This window comes from Oncorhynchus mykiss, chromosome 13 (genome assembly GCF_057628025.1).
Source record: "Oncorhynchus mykiss isolate SJ-2025 chromosome 13, ASM5762802v1, whole genome shotgun sequence".
In the NCBI taxonomy this organism is placed as follows: Eukaryota; Metazoa; Chordata; class Actinopteri; order Salmoniformes; family Salmonidae; genus Oncorhynchus; species Oncorhynchus mykiss.
Genome location: NC_143034.1, coordinates 13,506,766 through 13,529,613, shown reverse-complemented (window position 1 = coordinate 13,529,613; position 22,848 = coordinate 13,506,766). Strand labels below are relative to the sequence as shown.

General features: G+C 46.8%; 1 protein-coding gene across 2 annotated transcripts; it reads right to left on the bottom strand.

Moving 5' to 3' along the window:
- Window positions 1–835: 835 nt before the first annotated feature.
- Window positions 836–22,351, bottom strand: LOC110485404 (histone-arginine methyltransferase CARM1). Of its 2 annotated transcripts, XM_090195224.1 has the most exons (16): window positions 22,062–22,351; window positions 21,096–21,221; window positions 20,889–20,995; window positions 20,317–20,421; window positions 20,105–20,215; window positions 19,589–19,766; window positions 18,065–18,155; window positions 17,720–17,801; window positions 14,933–15,018; window positions 14,126–14,215; window positions 12,751–12,888; window positions 11,600–11,689; window positions 3,883–3,980; window positions 2,924–3,007; window positions 2,136–2,204; window positions 836–1,899 (listed from the first exon to the last, which is right to left on the bottom strand). In XM_090195224.1, the coding sequence occupies exons 1-16, from the start codon at window positions 22,201–22,203 to the stop codon at window positions 1,760–1,762; spliced, it is 1,737 nt and encodes a 578-aa protein (XP_090051350.1). In that variant the 5' UTR covers window positions 22,204–22,351; the 3' UTR covers window positions 836–1,759. The 2 variants fall into 2 exon arrangements, with proteins under 2 accessions (XP_090051350.1, XP_090051351.1); XM_090195225.1 differs by lacking the exon at window positions 2,136–2,204.
- Window positions 22,352–22,848: the final 497 nt, after the last annotated feature.

Below are 22,848 nucleotides of genomic sequence, written 5' to 3'. Positions count from 1 at the left end.
CCCAACCTACAAAACCCCTGGCTAGTCTACAGACTCCACCCTACAGAACCCCTGGCTAGTCTACAGACCCCACCCAACAGAACCCCTGGCTAGTCTACAGACCCCACCCTACAGAACCCCTGGCTAGTCTACAGACCCCACCCTACAGAACCCCTGGCTAGTCTACAGACCCCACCCTACAGAACCCCTGGCTAGTCTACAGACCCCACCCTACAGAACCCCTGGCTAGTCTACAGACTCCACCCTACAGAACCCCTGGCTAGTCTACAGACCCCACCCTACAGACCCCCTGGCTAGTCTATAGACTCCACCCTACAGAACCCCTGGCTAGTCTACAGACCCCACACAACAGAACCCCTGGCTAGTCTACAGACCCCACCCTACAGAATCCCTGGCTAGTCTACAGACCCCACCCTACAGAACAGAACCCCTGGCTAGTCGACAGACCCCACCCTACAGAACCGAACCCCTGGCTAGTCTACAGACTCCACCCTACAGAACAGAACCCCTGGCTAGTCTACAGACTCCACCCTACAGAACAGAACAGAACCCCTGGCTAGTCTACAGACTCCACCCTACAGAACTGAACCCCTGGCTAGTCTACAGACTCCACCCTACAGAACTGAACCCCTGGCTAGTCTACAGACTCCACCCTACAGAACTGAACCCCTGGCTAGTCTACAGCGGCTACAAACCCCGCCCTACAGAGACAGAGTCCTGTCCCGATTGGCTATAACCTGGATCACCCTCTCTTCCTCGTAGCTGCCGGTTTGGTCAGACACTCAGACGGTTTGCTTTGATTGGTCGGTTGAATAAGGTAACCTTGGGTGAAAGGTTAGGATTCAGGAATTTATTGATCGGGACGTTGGGTCACAAGCGACGGGCTGGGGAAGATGGGAGTGACTGATAAAACTTCACAGAAGCTCAAAGTCATTTCTGTCCTGCAGGAGGCTCTGTGTGTATAATACAACGTACGTGTGTGTGTGTGTGTGTGTATATAATACAACTGTGTGTGTGTGTGTATAATACAACTGTGTGTGTGTGTGTGTGTGTGTATAATACAACTGTGTGTGTGTGTATATAATACAACTGTGTGTGTGTGTGTATAATACAACTGTGTGTGTGTGTGTGTGTGTGTATATAATACAACTGTGTGTGTGTGTGTATAATACAACTGTGTGTGTGTGTGTGTGTGTGTATAATACAACTGTGTGTGTGTGTATATAATACAACTGTGTGTGTGTGTGTGTATAATACAACTGTGTGTGTGTGTGTGTGTGTGTGTGTATAATACAACTGTGTGTGTGTGTGTATAATACAACTGTGTGTGTACGTTTCTAAACCCCCATAGCCACAGTAAGTACATAAGATCCTTCTAAATGTTTCTATGTGGGTTGTGAATACATAAAACAGAATGGTTACGAGCACACACCTTTCACTCTGCCTCAGAATGTGTTGAGATCAAGGGGATGTGTTTAGGCAACTACTAAAACCATCAACGGGTTGCAACCCAGACAGAACAAGTAGGACATCAGAAATCCTCCAACCAGAATGGAGAACCTGGACATTTGACAGCCCTGTCAGATGTTTCTGGACTGGGCCGGAGACATCAGGAACCAGAGAACGGAGGGGTGAAGGGAGGAGAGGCACGCCCATATTATCAGTCCAGTTTGGTTTCCTTCCAGGAGGGGGGGTGGGAGGGAGAGAGAGAAGAGGGGGATGGGAGGGAAGAGGGGGAGCTACGGACGGTTGGTAGGTCTTAGCTCCCATAGTGCATAGTGTTGCTAGGCATCGCCATGGGAGACGACATGGAGATGGAAGGCCCGCCCATGGTGAACTGGCTGTTGTTGATTGGGTATTGAGGACTGTTGCCGGGCCCCGATTGTCCAGTTGTCACTCCTGAGGAAGAGAGAAAACAGGAAGTGAATTGCGGTCTTCAAAGAGCAGCTCGGGACAGTTTCCCAGACCCAGATAAAACCTAGTGCTGGACTAGGAAGCACGCTATATCTAAAATAAATCAAACATTAAAACAACTAAAATGTCAGACCACACACTAACTGAACTGTGGACAAGACTACAACATTAGCAACAGTAAACAGCTGTAGCTCTGTAACCATGGCGACACACTCACTCACCCTGGCCCACGCCTGTACTCATGATAGACCCAACTCTAGAAGATGTATGGTTCACTACCCCTGTGTTCACTGCCCACACACACACACACGTGCAAGCGCGCACACACACACACACACACACACACACACACACACAGAGAGGAGATAATTTACAAATTGGCAAATTTTATTTGGAACAAGAAAACACAGCAAAACTAGTATACAAAAGGTCAGTTACAGATACAGCCGGAGTCCAACACACAGATACACAACTGACATTACACACAGTCAGGGTTACAACATCCCAGTAACTTTCACAACCTCTCCACAAATCCTGGTAGGACGAATAACGGATTTCCAGGAATATTCTAACTGGAATTTCTGGAAAACTTGGGGAACATTTCCAGTATGTTGTAACCCGATACAGCAGAGTTATTCCACTGGAACGTCTAGACTACTGCTGGTTTTCTACCTGATTATTCATTACACACCCACCTGGTCTCCCAGGTGGAAATCAGTCCCTGGAACATCTAGACTACTGCTGGTTTTCTACCTGATTATTCATTACACACCCACCTGGTCTCCCAGGTAGAAATCAGTCCCTGGAACGTCTAGACTACTGCTGGTTTTCTACCTGATTATTCATTACACACCCACCTGGTCTCCCAGGTGGAAATCAGTCCCTGATTAGAAGGGATTCATTTTTAAAAAACAGTGAAACTGGCTTAGGAGATTCAGATTTGAATTTGAGGGCTATACAGAACAGTAAGGAGGGTTAGGGGTTGGTCAGTCACACACACACAGCGTACCAAGAGGGATGAGATTGTTGTGAGACACGGTGGAGCCCCCGCCACCAATGACCGTACTGAGGTCATACACAGCAGGCATCCCTCCTGATAGACAGAGAGACACATTAACAACAGAGAGACACTTCAGTATTCACCTGTCTGTGTGTGTATAGATCTATATGTGTGTGGTATCTGATTAATGCCGTGTGTATAGATCTATATGTGTGTGGTACCTGATTAATGCCGTGTGTATAGATCTATATGTGTGTAGTACCTGATTAATGCCGTGTGTATAGATCTATATGTGTGTAGTACCTGATTAATGCCGTGTGTATAGATCTATATGTGTGTGTAGTACCTTATTAATGCCGTGTGTGTGTGTATAGATCTATATGTGTGTGGTACCTGATTAATGCCGTGTGTGTGTGTATAGATCTATATGTGTGTAGTACCTGATTAATGCCGTGTGTGTGCGTATAGATTTATATGTGTGTGTAGTACCTTATTAATGCCGTGTGTGTGTGTATAGATCTATATGTGTGTAGTACCTGATTAATGCCGTGTGTGTGCGTATAGATTTATATGTGTGTGTAGTACCTTATTAATGCCGTGTGTGTGTGTATAGATCTATATGTGTGTAGTACCTGATTACTGCCGTGTGTGTGTGTGCGTATAGATCTATATGTGTATGGTATGTGTGTGTATAGATCTATGTGTGTGTGGTGTGTGTAGTACCTGATTAATGCCGTGTGTGTGTGTGTGTATAGATCTATATGTGTATGGTGTGTGTAGTACCTGATTAATGCCGTGTGTGTGTGTTTGATCTATGTGTGTGTGGTGTGTGTAGTACCTGATTAATGCCGTGTGTGTGTGGTGTGTGTAGTACCTGATTAATGCCGTGTGTGTGTGTATAGATCTATATGTGTATGGTGTGTGTAGTACCTGATTAATGCCGTGTGTGTGTGTGTGTGTGTGCGTACCCTGGTTCATGTTGTAGACTCCTCCATTGCTCCACATGTTCTCTGAGGGGGAGGAGTAGTGAGAGCCTGGGGGCGGGGCTGACGTGCTGCCTGTGTACCTGCGGAACACACAATCAACCAATCAGAGGGAGGCAAGCTCAGGGACAGTAGGGTCATATACAGAGGACTTTAACGTGTCTAGCAGGGAAAGAGGTTTGAGACCACGATAAAGAGGAGGATAGATAGCAGATAAATAACAGCTTTAGGAACAACAGAAGGGACAGAAAGTGAAAGAGAAGGAAGGAGAGAGACGGTAGTGTTGACGACTTGGAGAGAGAGAGAGAGAGAGAGAGAGAGAGAGAGAGACGGTATAGTGTTGACGACTTGGAGAGAGAGAGAGAGACGGTATAGTGTTGACGACTTGGAGAGAGAGAGAGAGACGGTATAGTGTTGACGACTTGGAGAGAGAGAGAGAGAGACGGTATAGTGTTGACGACTTGGAGAGAGAGAGAGAGAGAGACGGTATAGTGTTGTTGACTTGGAGAGAGAGAGAGAGAGAGAGAGAGAGAGAGAGAGACGGTATAGTGTTGACGACTTGGAGAGAGAGAGAGAGAGAGAGAGACGGTATAGTGTTGACGACTTGGAGAGAGAGAGAGAGACGGTATAGTGTTGTTGACTTGGAGAGAGAGAGAGAGAGAGAGACGGGTATAGTGTTGTTGACTTGGAGAGAGAGAGAGAGAGAGAGACGGTATAGTGTTGTTGACTTGGAGAGAGAGAGAGAGAGAGAGAGACGGTATAGTGTTGTTGACTTGGAGAGAGAGAGAGAGAGAGAGACGGTATAGTGTTGTTGACTTGGAGAGAGAGAGAGAGACGGTATAGTGTTGTTGACTTGGAGAGAGAGAGAGAGAGAGAGAGAGAGAGAGACGGTATAGTGTTGTTGACTTAGAGAGAGAGAGAGAGAGAGACGGTATAGTGTTGTTGACTTGGAGAGAGAGAGAGAGAGAGAGACGGTATAGTGTTGTTGACTTGGAGAGAGAGAGAGAGAGAGAGAGAGAGAGAGACGGTATAGTGTTGTTGACTTGGAGAGAGAGAGAGAGAGAGAGACGGTATAGTGTTGTTGACTTGGAGAGAGAGAGAGAGAGAGAGAGAGAGAGAGACGGTATAGTGTTGTTGACTTAGAGAGAGAGAGAGAGAGAGAGAGAGACGGTATAGTGTTGTTGACTTGGAGAGAGAGAGAGAGAGGAGAGAGAGAGAGAGAGACGGTATAGTGTTGTTGACTTGGAGAGAGAGAGAGAGAGAGAGAGAGAGAGAGAGAGAGACGGTATAGTGTTGTTGACTTGGAGAGAGAGAGAGAGAGAGAGAGAGAGAGAGAGAGAGAGACGGTATAGTGTTGTTGACTTGGAGAGAGAGAGAGAGAGAGAGAGAGAGAGAGAGAGAGACGGTATAGTGTTGTTGACTTAGAGAGAGAGAGAGAGAGAGAGAGAGAGAGACGGTATAGTGTTGTTGACTTGGAGAGAGAGACGGTATAGTGTCTGTGACTTGGAGAGAGAGCGTATAGTGTTCCTGACTTGGAGAGAGAGAGAGAGAGCGTATAGTGTCTGACTTGGAGAGAGAGAGAGCGGTATAGTGTTATTCATTGGAGAGAGAGAGAGAGAGAGCGGTATAGTGTTGTTGACTGGAGAGAGAGAGAGCGTTGTAGTGTTGTTGACTGGAAGACGGTATAGTGTTGTTGACTTGGAGAGAGAGAGAGCGTATAGTGTATCTGACTTGGAAGAGAGAGAGAGAGAGAGAGACGGTATAGTGTTGTTGACTTGGAGAGAGAGAGAGAGACGGTATAGTGTTGTTGACTGGAGAGAGAGAGAGAGAGAGAGAGAGAGAGAGAGAGAGAGAGAGAGACGGTATAGTGTTGTTGACTGGAGAGAGAGAGACGGTATAGTGTTGTTGACTTGGAGAGAGAGAGAGAGAGAGAGAGAGAGAGACGGTATAGTGTTGTTGACTTGGAGAGAGAGAGAGAGAGAGAGAGCGTATCGTGTGTGACTTGGAGAGAGAGAGAGAGAGAGAGAGAGAGAGAGAGAGAGAGCGGTATAGTGTTGTTGACTTGGAGAGAGAGAGAGAGACGGTATAGTGTTGTTGACTTGGAGAGAGAGAGAGAGAGAGAGAGAGAGAGAGAGAGAGAGAGAGAGAGAGAGAGCGGTATAGTGTTGTTGACTTGGAGAGAGAGAGAGACGGTATAGTGTTGTTGACTTGGAGAGAGAGAGAGAGAGAGAGAGAGAGGGTATAGTGTTGTTGACTTGGAGAGAGAGAGAGAGAGAGACGGTATAGTGTTGTTGACTTGGAGAGAGAGAGAGAGAGAGAGAGAGAGAGAGAGAGAGAGAGAGCGGTATAGTGTTGTTGACTTTGGAGAGAGAGAGAGCGTATAGTGTTGTTGACTTGGAGAGAGAGAGAGAGAGAGAGAGAGAGAGCGTATAGTGTTGTTGACTTGGAGAGAGAGAGAGAGAGAGAGAGACGGTATAGTGTTGTTGACTTGGAGAGAGACGGTATAGTGTTGTTGGACTTGGAGAGAGAGAGAGAGAGAGAGAGAGAGAGAGAGAGAGAGAGAGAGAGAGAGAGAGAGAGAGAGAGCGGTATAGTGTTGTTGACTTGGAGAGAGAGAGAGAGAGAGAGAGAGAGAGAGAGAGAGAGAGAGAGAGAGAGAGAGAGAGAGAGAGAGAGAGAGAGAGAGAGAGAGAGAGAGAGAGAGAGAGAGAGAGACGGTATAGTGTTGTTGACTTGAGAGAGACGGTATAGTGTTGTTGACTTGGAGAGAGAGAGAGAGAGAGACGGTTGTACGTGTTGTTGACTTGGAGAGAGAGAGAGAGAGAGAGAGAGAGAGAGAGGGTATAGTGTTGTTGACTTGGAGAGAGAGAGAGACGGTATAGTGTTGTTGACTGGAGAGAGAGAGAGAGAGAGAGAGAGAGAGAGAGAGAGACGGTATAGTGTTGTTGACTTGGAGAGAGAGAGACGGTATAGTGTTGTTGACTTGGAGAGAGAGAGAGACGGTATAGTGTTGTTGACTTGGAGAGAGAGAGAGAGAGAGAGACGGTATAGTGTTGTTGACTTGGAGAGAGAGAGAGACGGTATAGTGTTGTTGACTTGGAGAGAGACGGTATAGTGTTGTTGACTTGGAGAGAGAGAGAGAGAGAGAGAGACGGTATAGTGTTGTTGACTTGGAGAGAGAGAGAGAGAGAGCGGTTGTAGTGTCTGTGACTTGGAGAGAGAGAGAGAGAGAGCGTATAGTGTTCACGACTTGGAGAGAGAGAGAGAGAGAGAGAGCGTATAGTGTTGACGACTTGGAGAGAGAGAGAGACGGGGTCTAGTGTTCACGACTTGGAGAGAGGGAGAGGGGGAGAGAGAGAGAGAGAGAGAGACGGTATAGTGTTGTTGACTTGGAGGAGAGAGAGAGAGACGGTATAGTGTTTGACGACTTGGAGAGAGGGAGAGGGAGAGAGAGAGAGAGAGACGGTATAGTGTTGTTGACTTGGAGAGAGAGAGAGAGAGAGAGAGAGACGGTATAGTGTTGACGACTTGGAGGGGGAGAGGGGAGAGAGAGAGAGAGACGGTATTAGTGTTGTTGACTTGGAGAGAGAGAGAGAGACGGTATAGTGTTGACGACTTGGAGAGAGAGAGAGAGACGGTATAGTGTTGTTGACTTGGAGAGAGAGAGAGAGAGAGAGAAGGTATAGTGTTGACGACTTGGAGAGAGAGAGAGAGACGGTATAGTGTTGTTGACTTGGAGAGAGAGAGAGAGAGAGAGAGACGGTATAGTGTTGTTGACTTGGAGAGAGAGAGAGAGAGAGAGACGGTATAGTGTTGTTGACTTGGAGAGAGAGAGAGAGACGGTATAGTGTTGTTGACTTGGAGAGAGAGAGAGAGAGACGGTATAGTGTTGTTGACTTGGAGAGAGAGAGACGGTATAGTGTTGTTGACTTGGAGAGAGAGAGAGAGAGACGGTATAGTGTTGTTGACTTGGAGAGAGAGAGAGAGACGGTATAGTGTTGTTGACTTGGAGAGAGAGAGAGAGAGACGGTATAGTGTTGTTGACTTGGAGAGAGAGAGAGAGACGGTATAGTGTTGTTGACTTGGAGAGAGAGAGAGAGACGGTATAGTGTTGACGACTTGGAGAGAGAGAGAGAGAGAGAGAGACGGTATAGTGTTGTTGACTTGGAGAGAGAGAGAGAGAGAGAGACGGTATAGTGTTGTTGACTTGGAGAGAGAGAGACGGTATAGTGTTGTTGACTTGGAGAGAGAGAGAGAGAGAGACGGTATAGTGTTGTTGACTTGGAGAGAGAGAGAGAGAGACGGTATAGTGTTGTTGACTTGGAGAGAGAGAGACGGTATAGTGTTGTTGACTTGGAGAGAGAGAGAGAGAGAGACGGTATAGTGTTGACGACTTGGAGAGAGAGAGAGAGACGGTATAGTGTTGTTGACTTGGAGAGAGAGAGAGAGAGAGAGAGACGGTATAGTGTTGTTGACTTGGAGAGAGAGAGAGAGACGGTATAGTGTTGTTGACTTGGAGAGAGAGAGAGAGACGGTATAGTGTTGTTGACTTGGAGAGAGAGAGAGAGAGAGAGAGACGGTATAGTGTTGTTGACTTGGAGAGAGAGAGAGAGACGGTATAGTGTTGTTGACTTGGAGAGAGAGAGAGAGAGAGACGGTATAGTGTTGACGACTTGGAGAGAGAGAGAGAGACGGTATAGTGTTGACGACTTGGAGAGAGAGAGAGAGAGAGAGAGACGGTATAGTGTTGTTGACTTGGAGAGAGAGAGAGAGAGAGAGAGACGGTATAGTGTTGACGACTTGGAGAGAGAGAGAGAGACGGTATAGTGTTGACGACTTGGAGAGAGAGAGAGAGACGGTATAGTGTTGTTGACTTGGAGAGAGAGAGAGAGACGGTATAGTGTTGACGACTTGGAGAGAGAGAGAGAGAGGGTATAGTGTTGTTGACTTGGAGAGAGAGAGAGAGAGACGGTATAGTGTTGTTGACTTGGAGAGAGAGAGAGAGAGAGACGGTATAGTGTTGACGACTTGGAGAGAGAGAGAGAGAGAGAGAGACGGTATAGTGTTGTTGACTTGGAGAGAGAGAGAGAGAGACGGTATAGTGTTGTTGACTTGGAGAGAGAGAGAGAGAGAGAGAGAGAGACGGTATAGTGTTGTTGACTTGGAGAGAGAGAGAGAGAGAGAGAGAGAGAGAGAGAGACGGTATAGTGTTGTTGACTTGGAGAGAGAGAGAGAGAGAGAGACGGTATAGTGTTGTTGACTTGGAGAGAGAGAGAGAGAGACGGTATAGTGTTGTTGACTTGGAGAGAGAGAGAGAGAGACGGTATAGTGTTGTTGACTTGGAGAGAGAGAGACGGTATAGTGTTGTTGACTTGGAGAGAGAGAGAGAGAGACGGTATAGTGTTGTTGACTTGGAGAGAGAGAGAGAGACGGTATAGTGTTGTTGACTTGGAGAGAGAGAGAGAGAGACGGTATAGTGTTGTTGACTTGGAGAGAGAGAGAGAGACGGTATAGTGTTGTTGACTTGGAGAGAGAGAGAGAGACGGTATAGTGTTGACGACTTGGAGAGAGAGAGAGAGAGAGAGAGAGACGGTATAGTGTTGTTGACTTGGAGAGAGAGAGAGAGAGAGAGACGGTATAGTGTTGTTGACTTGGAGAGAGAGAGACGGTATAGTGTTGTTGACTTGGAGAGAGAGAGAGAGAGAGAGAGAGAGACGGTATAGTGTTGTTGACTTGGAGAGAGAGAGAGAGAGACGGTATAGTGTTGTTGACTTGGAGAGAGAGAGACGGTATAGTGTTGTTGACTTGGAGAGAGAGAGAGAGAGAGAGAGAGACGGTATAGTGTTGACGACTTGGAGAGAGAGAGAGAGACGGTATAGTGTTGTTGACTTGGAGAGAGAGAGAGAGAGAGAGAGACGGTATAGTGTTGTTGACTTGGAGAGAGAGAGAGAGACGGTATAGTGTTGTTGACTTGGAGAGAGAGAGAGAGACGGTATAGTGTTGTTGACTTGGAGAGAGAGAGAGAGAGAGAGACGGTATAGTGTTGTTGACTTGGAGAGAGAGAGAGAGACGGTATAGTGTTGTTGACTTGGAGAGAGAGAGAGAGAGAGACGGTATAGTGTTGACGACTTGGAGAGAGAGAGAGAGACGGTATAGTGTTGACGACTTGGAGAGAGAGAGAGAGAGAGAGAGACGGTATAGTGTTGTTGACTTGGAGAGAGAGAGAGAGAGAGAGAGACGGTATAGTGTTGACGACTTGGAGAGAGAGAGAGAGACGGTATAGTGTTGACGACTTGGAGAGAGAGAGAGAGACGGTATAGTGTTGTTGACTTGGAGAGAGAGAGAGAGACGGTATAGTGTTGACGACTTGGAGAGAGAGAGAGAGAGGGTATAGTGTTGTTGACTTGGAGAGAGAGAGAGAGAGACGGTATAGTGTTGTTGACTTGGAGAGAGAGAGAGAGAGAGACGGTATAGTGTTGACGACTTGGAGAGAGAGAGAGAGAGAGAGAGACGGTATAGTGTTGTTGACTTGGAGAGAGAGAGAGAGAGAGACGGTATAGTGTTGTTGACTTGGAGAGAGAGAGAGAGAGAGAGAGAGAGACGGTATAGTGTTGTTGACTTGGAGAGAGAGAGAGAGAGAGAGAGAGAGAGAGAGACGGTATAGTGTTGTTGACTTGGAGAGAGAGAGACGGTATAGTGTTGACGACTTGGAGAGAGAGAGAGAGACGGTATAGTGTTGTTGACTTGGAGAGAGAGAGAGAGAGAGAGAGAGAGAGACGGTATAGTGTTGTTGACTTGGAGAGAGAGAGAGAGAGAGAGAGAGAGACGGTATAGTGTTGTTGACTTGGAGAGAGAGAGAGAGAGAGAGAGAGAGAGACGGTATAGTGTTGTTGACTTGGAGAGAGAGAGACGGTATAGTGTTGACGACTTGGAGAGAGAGAGAGAGACGGTATAGTGTTGTTGACTTGGAGAGAGAGAGAGAGAGAGAGAGAGAGAGACGGTATAGTGTTGTTGACTTGGAGAGAGAGAGAGAGACGGTATAGTGTTGTTGACTTGGAGAGAGAGAGAGAGAGAGAGAGAGAGACGGTATAGTGTTGTTGACTTGGAGAGAGAGAGAGAGACGGTATAGTGTTGTTGACTTGGAGAGAGAGAGAGAGACGGTATAGTGTTGTTGACTTGGAGAGAGAGAGAGAGAGACGGTATAGTGTTGTTGACTTGGAGAGAGAGAGAGAGAGAGAGAGAGAGAGAGAGACGGTATAGTGTTGTTGACTTGGAGAGAGAGAGAGAGACGGTATAGTGTTGTTGACTTGGAGAGAGAGAGAGAGACGGTATAGTGTTGTTGACTTGGAGAGAGAGAGAGAGACGGTATAGTGTTGTTGACTTGGAGAGAGAGAGAGAGAGACGGTATAGTGTTGTTGACTTGGAGAGAGAGAGAGAGAGACGGTATAGTGTTGACGACTTGGAGAGAGAGAGAGAGACGGTATAGTGTTGACGACTTGGAGAGAGAGAGAGAGACGGTATAGTGTTGTTGACTTGGAGAGAGAGAGAGAGACGGTATAGTGTTGTTGACTTGGAGAGAGAGAGAGAGAGAGAGAGACGGTATAGTGTTGTTGACTTGGAGAGAGAGAGAAGGTAGAGAAGAGGGGTAGAGAAGAGGGGTAGAGAAGAGGGGTAGAGAAGAGGGGTATAGAGTGCCTCTGACCTGAAGAAGGGGTTCTTGAGATCCAGCAGGTTGCTAGACTTGCTTCCTGTCTGGTCCACCTGGGCCACCATACTGATGTCATAGCTCTGTCTGGGAGCACAGGTCAGATGAATCCTTTAAGGGGGTACCTTGGCAGGTGTGTGTGTTCAGTGTGGTAGTGACCTGTTTAGGTGTGCAGGTGTGTGTGACCTGTTTAGGTGTGCAGTGTGGTAGTCACCTGTTTAGGTGTTCAGTGTGGTAGTCACCTGTTTAGGTGTGCAGTGTGGTAGTCACCTGTTTAGGTGTTCAGTGTGGTAGTCACCTGTTTAGGTGTGCAGTGTGGTAGTCACCTGTTTAGGTGTGCAGTGTGGTAGTCACCTGTTTAGGTGTTCAGTGTGGTAGTGACCTGTTTAGGTGTGCAGTGTGGTAGTCACCTGTTTAGGTGTGCAGTGTGGTAGTCACCTGTTTAGGTGTGTGACCTGTTTAGGTGTGCAGGTGTGTGTGACCTGTTTAGGTGTGTAGGTGTGTGTGACCTGTTTAGGTGTGCGTGACCTGTTTAGGTGTGCGTGACCTGTTTAGGTGTGCGTGACCTGTTTAGGTGTGCAGGTGGGAGTGACCTGTTTAGGTGTGCAGGTGTGTGTGACCTGTTTAGGTGTGCAGGTGTGTGTGACCTGTTTAGGTGTGCAGGTGTGTGTGACCTGTTTAGGTGTGCAGGTGTGTGTGACCTGTTTAGGTGTGCAGGTGTGTGTGACCTGTTTAGGTGTGCAGGTGTGTGTGACCTGTTTAGGTGTGCAGGTGTGTGTGACCTGTTTAGGTGTGCAGGTGTGTGTGACCTGTTTAGGTGTGCAGGTGTGTGTGACCTGTTTAGGTGTGCAGGTGTGTGTGACCTGTTTAGGTGTGCAGGTGTGTGTGACCTGTTTAGGTGTGCAGGTGGGTGTGACCTGTTTAGGTGTGTGAGTGGTAAAGTTACCTGGGGGTGTGTGTGACCTGTTTAGGTGTGCAGGTGGGTGTGACCTGTTTAGGTGTGTGAGTGGTAAAGTTACCCGGGGGTGGGAGTGACCTGTTTAGGTGTGCAGGTGTGTGTGACCTGTTTAGGTGTGTGAGTGGTAAAGTTACCTGGGGGTGTGTGTGTGTGTCACACCCGGGGGTGTGTGTGTGTGTGTGTGTCTCACCTCTTGTTAGCGATGAGCGTTGCAGTGCCAGACAGGGTGTCTCCTGCCTTGGTGAAGAGAGGGGACTGGAGCAGACAGCGGACCTGGTACCAGTGGGTCAGAGGCTCCGTAGGAGAGGTGGAGAGCCACACTGTTACCCTGGACACACAGTTAGATGGACCCACACACACACAGTTAGATAAACACACACACACACACAGTTACAGTGGGGCAAAAAAGTATTTAGTCAGCCACCAATTGTGCAAGTTCTCCCACTTAAAAAGATGAGGCCTGTAATTTTCATCATAGGTACACTTCAACTATGACAGACAAAATGAGAAAAAAAATCCAGAAAATCACATTGTAGGATTTTTAATGAATTTATTTGCAAATTATGGTGGAAAATAAGTATTTGGTCAATAACAAAAGTTTAACTCAATACTTTGTTATATACCCTTTGTTGGCAATGACAGAGGTCAAACGTTTGCTGTAAGTCTTCACAAGGTTTTCACACACTGTTGCTGGTATTTTGACCCATTCCTCCATGCAGATCTCCTCTAGAGCAGTGATGTTTTGGGGCTGTTGCTGGGCAACACAGACTTTCAACTCCCTTCAAAGATTTTCTATAGGGTTGACATCTGGAGACTGGCTAGGCCACTCCAGGACCTTGAAATGCTTCTTACGAAGCCACTCCTTCATTGCCCGGGCAGTGTGTTTGGGATCATTGTCATTGTCATGTGGAGCCCCAGATCGAGGGAGATCATCAGTGGTCTTGTATGTCTTCCATTTCCTAATAATTGCTCCCACAGTTGATTTCTTCAAACCAAGCTGCTTACCTATTGCAGATTCAGTCTTCCCAGCCTACAATTTTGTTTCTGGTGTCCTTTGACAACTCTTTGGTCTTGGCCATAGTGGAGTTTGGAGTGTGACTGTTTGAGGTTGTGGACAGGTGTCTTTTATACTGATAACAAGTTCAAACAGGTGCCATTAATACAGGTAACGAGTGGAGGACAGAGGAGCCTCTTAAATAAGAAGTTACAGGTCTGTGAGAGCCAGAAATCTTGCTTGTTTGTAGGTGACCAAATACTTATTTTCCACCATAATTTGCAAATAAATTCATTAAAAATCCTACAATGTGATTTTCTGGATTTTTTCCCCCCTCATTTTGTCTGTCATAGTTGAAGTGTACCTATGATGAAAACTACAGGCCTCTCATCTTTTTAAGTGGGAGAACTTTCACAATTGGTGGCTGACTAAATACTTTTTTGCCCCACTGTAGATGGACCCACACACAGTCAGATGGACCCACACACACACACACACACACAGAAAAGATTAAGGAAAGCAGGTCAATCAAGACTGACAAGAGTTTACACAACACACACAGGGGACTCACGCTGAGCCGATGAAAGCCACGTCAAACCAGAAGGCCAGACCGTGGACCAGACCTGATGTCATCATGTGGAACTTAAAGGGAATCTCCATCCTGAGAGAGAGAGAGAGAAGAGAGAGGGGAGGGGAGAGGAGAGGGAGAGAGGGGGGCGAGAAAGAGGAGAGAGGGGGGCGAGAAAGAGGAGAGCGAGAAAGAGGAGCGAGAAAGAGGAGAGCGAGAAAGAGGAGCGAGAAAGAGGAGAGAGGGGGGCGAGAAAGAGGAGAGCGAGAAAGAGGAGAGAGGGGGGTGAGAAAGAGGAGAGAGGTCTAAGTGGACTAAACTCTCAGCAGTAACCTCAGTCACCAGAACCCTCAGACTAAACACAACATCAGGCCCTGGATTCATAACCAGTCTCAGAGTGCTGATCTAGGATCAGCTCCCCTGTCCATTCATTATCATCTAAAAATAGGCTAAATTGATCCTGGATCAGCATTCCTACTCCAAGTCTCTTTCTGAAGAAGAGAGCTCTCTAAATACTACAGGCCCCAGAAGGAGAGCTCTCTAAATACTACAGGCCCCAGAAGGAGAGCTCTCTAAATACTACAGGCCCCAGAAGGAGAGCTCTCTAAATACTACAGGCCCCAGAAGGAGAGCTCTCTAAATACTACAGGCCCCAGAAGGAGAGCTCTCTAAATACTACAGGCCCCAGAAGGAGAGCTCTCTAAATACTACAGGCCCCAGAAGGAGAGCTCTCTAAATACTACAGGCCCCAGAAGGAGAGCTCTCTAAATACTACAGGCCCCAGAAGGAGAGAGGAGGCGATGGACTCACCTGTGCAGATCCCCCTCCTTCGCGTCCAGGAAGTTGACGGTGTATTTGACAGACTTGGACATGAGGATACGGATATCAAAGGTGTCCTGAGAGAGAGAGAGAGAGAGACAGAGACAGACAGAGAGAGAGAGACAGAGAGAGAGAGACAGACAGAGAGAGAGAGACAGAGAGACAGACAGAGAGAGAGAGACAGAGAGAGAGAGAGACAGAGAGACAGAGAGAGACAGAGAGACAGAGACAGACAGAGACAGACAGAGAGAGACAGAGAGAGACAGAGAGACAGAGACAGACAGACAGACAGAGAGAGACAGAGAGAGACAGAGAGAGACAGAGAGAGACAGAGAGAGACAGAGAGAGACAGAGAGACAGAGAGAGACAGAGAGACAGAGAGAGACAGAGAGAGAGACAGAGAGAGAGAGACAGACAGACAGACAGAGAGACAGAGAGAGACAGAGATCATTACATTTATGTATTAGATTGATAGAGATATACAGTCGGAAGTTTACATACACTTAGGTTGGAGTCATTAAAACTAGTTTTTCGACCACTCCGCAAATGTATTGTTTAACAAACTATAGTTTTGTCAAGTCGATTAGGACATATACTTTGTGCATGACACAAGTCATTTTTCCAACAATTGTTTACAGACAGATTATTTCCCTTATAATTCACTGTATCACAATTCCAGTGGGTCAGAAGTTTACAAACACTAAGTTGACTGTGCCTTTAAACAGCTTGGAAAATTCCAGAAAATGATGTCATGGCTTTAGAAGCCTCTGATAGGCTAATTGACATAATTTGAGTCAATTGGAGGTGCACCTGTGGATGTATTTCAAGACCTACCTTCAAACTAAATTCCTCTTCGCTTGACATCATGGGAAAATCAAAAGAAATCAGCCAACACCACAGAAAACAATATGTAGACCTGCACATGTCTGGTTCATCCTTGGGAGCTATTTCCAAACACCTGAAGGTACCACGTTCATCTGTACAAACAATAGTACGCAAGTAATAGTACGCAAGTACGTTCTGTCTCCTAGAGATGAACGTACTTTGGTGCGAAAAGTGCAAATCAATCCCAGAACAACAGCAATGGACCTTGTGAAGATGCTGGAGGAAACAGGTACAAAAGTATCTATATCCACAGTAAAACGAGCCCTATATCAACATAACCTGAAAGGCCGCTCAGCAAGGAAGAAGCCACTGATCCAAAACCACCATAAAAAAGCCAGACTACGGTAGCCAACTGCACATGGGGACAAAGATCGTACTTTTTGGAGAAATGTCCTCTGGTCTGATGAAACAAAAATAGAACTGTTTGGCCATAATGACCATCGTTATATTTGGAGTTAAAAGGGGGAGGCTTGCAAGCCGAAGAACACCATCCCAACCGTGAAGCACAGGGGTGGCAGCATCATGTTGTGGGGGTGCTTTGCTGCAGGAGAGACTGGTGCACTTCACAAAATAGATGACATCATGAGGATGGACAATTAGGTGGATATATTGAAGCAACATCTCAAGAAATCAGTCAGGAAGTCAAAACTTGGTCGTAAATGGCTCTTCCAAATGGACAATGACCCCAAGCATACTTCCAAGGTTGTGGCAAAATAGCTGAAGGACAACAAAGTCAAGGTATTGGAGTGGCCATCACAAAGCCCTGATTTCAATACTACAGAACATTTGTGGGCAAAGATGAAAAAGTGTGTGCGAGCAAGGAGGTCTACAAACCTGACTCAGTTACACCAGCTCTGTCAGGAAGAATGGGCCAAAACGTTTGACCCAAGTTAAACCATTTAAAGGCAATGCTACCAAGTACCAATGCTACCAAGTACCAATGCTACCACGTACCAATGCTACCACGTACCAATGCTACCACGTACCAATGCTACCAAGTACCAATGCTACCAAGTACTAATGCTACCACGTACTAATGCTACCACGTACTAATGCTACCACGTACCAATGCTACCAAGTACTAATGCTACCAAGTACTAATGCTACCAAGTACTAATGCTACCAAGTACTAATTGAGTGTATGTACACTTCTGACCCACTGGGATTGTGATGAAAGAAATAAAAGCTGAAATAATTCTCTCTGCTATTATTCTAACATTTCACATTCTTAAAATAAAGTGGTGATCCTAACTGACCTAAGACAGGGTATTTTTACTAGGATTAAATGTCAGGTGTTGTGAAAAACTGAGATTACATGTATTTGGCTAAGGTGTATGTAAACTTCCGACTTCAACTGTATGTATATAGTTTTTTTTTATTTTGATAGTTGTTCTGAGTGACTTGGCTTCAGCAACATTCACCTTGTCAATCATGCCATTAAAGCATACTGAATTAGAGAGAGAGAACTGAGGATGAGAACCTAACAGAATAGAGAGAGGAGGGGAGAGAGAACTGAGGATGAGAACCTAATAGAATAGAGAGAGGAGGGGAGGATGAGAACCTACTAGAATAGAGAGAGGGGAGGATGAGAACCTACTAGAAGAGAGAGAGAGAGAACTGAGGATGAGCACCTAATAGAATAGAGAGAGAGGAAGGGAGAGAGAACCTAATAGAATAGAGAGAGAGGAGGGGAGAGAGAGGAGGGGAGGATGAAAACCTAATAGAATAGAGAGAGGAGGGGAGGATGAGAACCTAATAGAATAGAGAGAGAGGAGGAGAGAGAGAGGAGGGGAGGATGAGAACCTAATAGAATAGAGAGAGGAGGGGAGGATGAGAACCTAATAGAATAGAGAAACTGAGGATGAGAACCATATTGGGGGGGAAGAGTCTCACCACAATGGGTTGTCTGAAATACTCGTCTACTGCAGCTTCTCTCAGTGATGACAGATCAACACCATGGAACGATGGCTGATACCTGACAAACAGAGAGAGAGAGACCGTGGGAAGTGGCTTTAGTTAGTTGACGTAGTGACAATTAAACATTTGTGTATAGTTGTAACTAAGGTCTGGTGAATTCCCCCCCCCCCACCCCACACCCCCCCAACACTTTCCAGGTGAAAATGAAGCTTTAATAATATAGTAAATAAAGTGAAAGGAGATTCACCAGAAGTTGCATAAGTGAGAGTTAGACTGTAGCTTGTTAAATGAAGGTAGTAAGTAAAGTGAAAGGAGATTCACCAGAAGTTGGCCTTGGTGAACTGTTCCATGTATAACTGTTCGTCTGTGAAGGGAGCCAGGTGGACGTCACCTAGAGTGGGGAACATGTTACCTAGGAGAGGAGAGAGGGTTAGGGCTGTCGGCAACACCTCTATACACCTGTTTACTGTTGGTCTGTGAAGGGAGCCAGGTGGACGTCACCTAGAGTGGGGAACATGTTACCTAGGAGAGGAGAGAGGGTTAGGGCTGTCGGCAACACCTCTATACACCTGTTTACTGTTGGTCTGTGAAGGGAGCCAGGTGGACGTCACCTAGAGTGGGGAACATGTTACCTAGGAGAGGAGAGAGGGTTAGGGCTGTCGGCAACACCTCTATACACCTGTTTACTGTTGGTCTGTGAAGGGAGCCAGGTGGACGTCACCTAGAGTGGGGAACATGTTACCTAGGAGAGGAGAGAGGGTTAGGGCTGTCGGCAACACCTCTATACACCTGTTTACTGTTGGTCTGTGAAGGGAGCCAGGTGGACGTCACCTAGAGTGGGGAACATGTTACCTAGGAGAGGAGAGAGGGTTAGGGCTGTCGGCAACACCTCTATACACCTGTTTACTGTTGGTCTGTGAAGGGAGCCAGGTGGACGTCACCTAGAGTGGGGAACATGTTACCTAGGAGAGGAGAGAGGGTTAGGGCTGTCGGCAACACCTCTATACACCTGTTTACTGTTGGTCTGTGAAGGGAGCCAGGTGGACGTCACCTAGAGTGGGGAACATGTTACCTAGGAGAGGAGAGAGGGTTAGGGCTGTCGGCAACACCTCTATACACCTGTTTACTGTTGGTCTGTGAAGGGAGCCAGGTGGACGTCACCTAGAGTGGGGAACATGTTACCTAGGAGAGGAGAGAGGGTTAGGGCTGTCGGCAACACCTCTATACACCTGTTTACTGTTGGTCTGTGAAGGGAGCCAGGTGGACGTCACCTAGAGTGGGGAACATGTTACCTACGAGAGGAGAGAGGGTTAGGGCTGTCGGCAACACCTCTATACACCTGTTTACATTTCATTTCCTCATCCCGCTATTTCTCCTATTCTCCATCTTACCGTTGGGCTGTATCCCTCCTTCTCTCATCCATCACTTCCTGTATCCCTCCCTCTCTCATCCATCACCCCCTCCCTCTCTCATCCCCTCCATCACTTCCTGTATCCCTCCATCACTTCCTCTCTCTCCCTCCCTCTGTCATCCACCACTTCATCCATTCCTCCCTCATCCTCCCTCCCTCATCCATCACTTCCTCTATCCCTCCCTCATCCATCACGTCCGCTATCCCTCCCAACCTCTCTCGTCCATCACTCCCTCCTCTCTCATCCATCACCACCTCCTCCCTCATCCATCACCACCTCCTCCCTCATCCATCACCACCTCCTCCCTCATCCATCACCACCTCCTCCCTCATCCATCACCACCTCCTCCCTCTCTTTCTCAGCTTCTTGGAATGTAGGAAGCTCCCCAGCATTCTCTCTAACTTCCTGTCTCCTTCCTTCCATCCCTCCTCACCGTTGGGTTTGAGGAACTTCTTGGCGTGTAGGTAACTCTCCAGCATTCTCTCGTTGAAGAGCATGTATCCCATGGGTTCAGAGATGATGATGTCCACCTGCTCTGGTAGAGAGATCTCCTCCACCTTCCCTGCTATCACCACCACACGATCCCCCATTCCGTTGGAGTTTACCAGCACCTACACACACACACACACGGGGTTAGGGTGTGTATGTGATATAGAGGCCTCCTCGACCACGCGCTCTCAGTGTAGTCTAATTAACAACAACTACATCACTAAGAATCACCACAATAATATATCACAGCAAAAGAAACTAACCCACACTCATACTGTCAGTGTGGTGGTGGTCAGTGTGGTGGCGGTCAGTGTGGTGGGCGGTCAGTGTGGTGGTGGTCAGTGTGGTGGTGGTCAGTGTGGTGGTGGTCAGTGTGGTAGGCGGTCAGTGTGGTGGTGGTCAGTGTGGTGGTGGTCAGTGTGGTAGGCGGTCAGTGTGGTAGGTGGTCAGTGTGTGTTACCTCTGCGTGCTGGGCCATGGTGCTAGCCTCCACAGCGTAGACCTTCCTGGCTCCGGCCTGCGCCGCAAAGAACGACAGAATACCTGAACCACAGCCCACATCTAACACCACCTAGAGAGAAGGGGAGGGAGGAAGAGGAAGAGAGATCACAGATCATTGGACTGGCAGCACACATAAATCAGTCACTGTGCGTGTGTGTGTGTGTGTGGTACCTTGTCCTTAAAGTCAGCGTGGTTCTGAAGGATGGCACGTTGGTAGGTTCCGGTCCGAACATAGTCCTGCATCATGTTCTGCTGCTGAGAGAGATAGCCATAGAACTGGAGGGAGAGGAGGGGCAAAGGGCAGAAGGCAAAGGTCATTCAGAGGCCAATCAGTCAAAGTTCAGCAGTTCTCTCCAATGTCTTTTAGACTTGATAACGCTGTGTGTGTCTGTGTGTGTGTCTCTGTGTGTGTGTGTGTCTCTGTATGTGTGTGTCTGTGTGTGTGTGTGTGTGTCTCTGTGTGTGTGTCTCTCTGTGTCTCTGTGTGTGTGTGTGTGTCTCTGTGTGTGTGTGTGTGTGTGTGTGTGTCTCTCTGTGTGTGTGTGCGTGTCTCTCTGTGTGTGCGTGTGCGTGTCTCTGTGTGTGTGTGTGTGTCTCTGTGTGTGTGTGTGTGTCTCTCTGTGTGTGTGTGTATATGTGTGCGTGTGTATATGTGTATATGTGTGTGTGTGTGTCTCTCTGTGTGTGTGTGTGTATATGTGTGCGTGTGTATATGTGCATATGTGTGTGTGTGTGTGTCCCACCTGAAAGTATTGCACGGCAGAGGACTCTTCTGTCCTGTCACTGAAGACGGAGTGTTCTGCATTGTGGCCCCGGCAACTCTTCAGAATGTTATAGAAGGAAGTAAACTCTACACACACACACACACACACACACTTAGAAACAGACTTTACATCACCACCGATGAGGCAATCACTGCACAACTTTTGTAAAACATTCACACAGCCTACCTGCAGGTGTGGAGAACTGTAGCAGGACACTGTTGCAGCCCAGTGTGATGATGAATGACTGTTTCCCCACGCGACTGCATTCCGTTTCCCTGGACAACGAACACTTGAAGACTGATGTCTCATCGCCTGTTGACAAACCACCAGAGACAGGTAAGATAAAGCCACACACACACACACAATATTTCCAAAGTAGAATTAAACCAACTTTTCAAAGCACTGGTAGGAGTTAAAATGTCTCTATCAGTGCTTCACCTGAAGCATCCGCAGAAGCATGTAAACAGGAGCAAGAGCTTGGCAAGCACGCATGCTTCTCTTTTCATCTTGCTTCAGGTGAGACATTTTAACACAATAGTACTTTGAAAAGTTGATTTAATTACACTTTTTTGTATTGTCTCATTTCTACACGCACGGGTAAAGTAAGTTCAAATATTTTTTTTTATTCAACATTCTGACTTGCAGAGGTCGAGAGAGTTAACTTTCCTGATTACAACGATTCAATTATCGCCCAACATCAAATTCAATGAGATTCAACGTCGGGTTTCCAGGCTAACTGACGTTACTCTACAATGAAAGATGTGAAGCTACAGGACAAAGCCACCAAGATGTATAAGGCACACCAAGCCTCAAACTTAGCATGCTAGTTACCTAGCCATCTCATAACGTTAATAAAGATGCTATTGTATATGTACTGTATCAATATTCTGGTAATAACCACCCGATTTCTACAACATCAGTTCATTTTGGAAAAACACATTTGGGCTGAACTTGTGCTATCCCAACGCACCGGCCCATCACAGTGAAATGCTACCTGGTTAGCAAGATGCTAAAGTCAGTTAGCCGCCGCTTTACTGATTGATTCTTCATAGCATCGTGAAGGGTTGTCCGGCTGCCACAAGGCAGGAAGCGCTAGCTAACTAGCGGATAATCTAATCAATACGCCGGGAGCTGGTTATAGCAGCTACTTACTATTGGAGAGATTTAGGAGAGCCGTGTCTGGGGTGCTTTTAACCTCCAACCTCAGGGGCTGTTGCTCGGAGTGTCGCTGGATCTCTCCGTTCGCGTCCCCGATGGACCGCAACCGCACACAGGGAAACACCGATACCGCCATCTTTGCTACTTGACTTTGCTTCGTCGGCTCAGACTTCACGATCACGCAAACTACGGTGCTGCTCGCTACTGCCACCCACAGTCAGTCGGGGCATAACAGAAGCTGCATCTTGTGAAATACCAAGGCTATCTGTCTTTGTTTCTGAAACCTGGGGGACAGAGGGTAGTCCAATAATGTGTGTGTGTGTGTGTGTGTATGTATATATATATATATATATATATATATATATATATATATATATATATATATATATATATATATATATATATATATATATCTCCATTAAAAAGTTTGCGGTCACTTAGAAGCATTTTTTTTGCCCATTAAAATAACATGAATTGATCAGAAATACAGTGTAGACATGGTTAATGTTGTGACCATTGCAGCTAGAAACTACTAATTTTTTATGGAATATCTACACAGGCGTACAGAGGCCCATTATCAGCAACCATCACTCCTGTGTTCCAATGGCACGTTGTGTTAGCTAATCCAAGTTGATGATTTTAAAAGGCTAGTTGATCATTAGAAAACACTTTTGCAATTATGTTAGAACAGCTGAAAACGGTTGTGCTGACTAAAGAAGCAATTACAACTGGCCTTCTTTAGACTAGTTGAGTATCTGGAGCAATAGCATTTGTTTTGTTG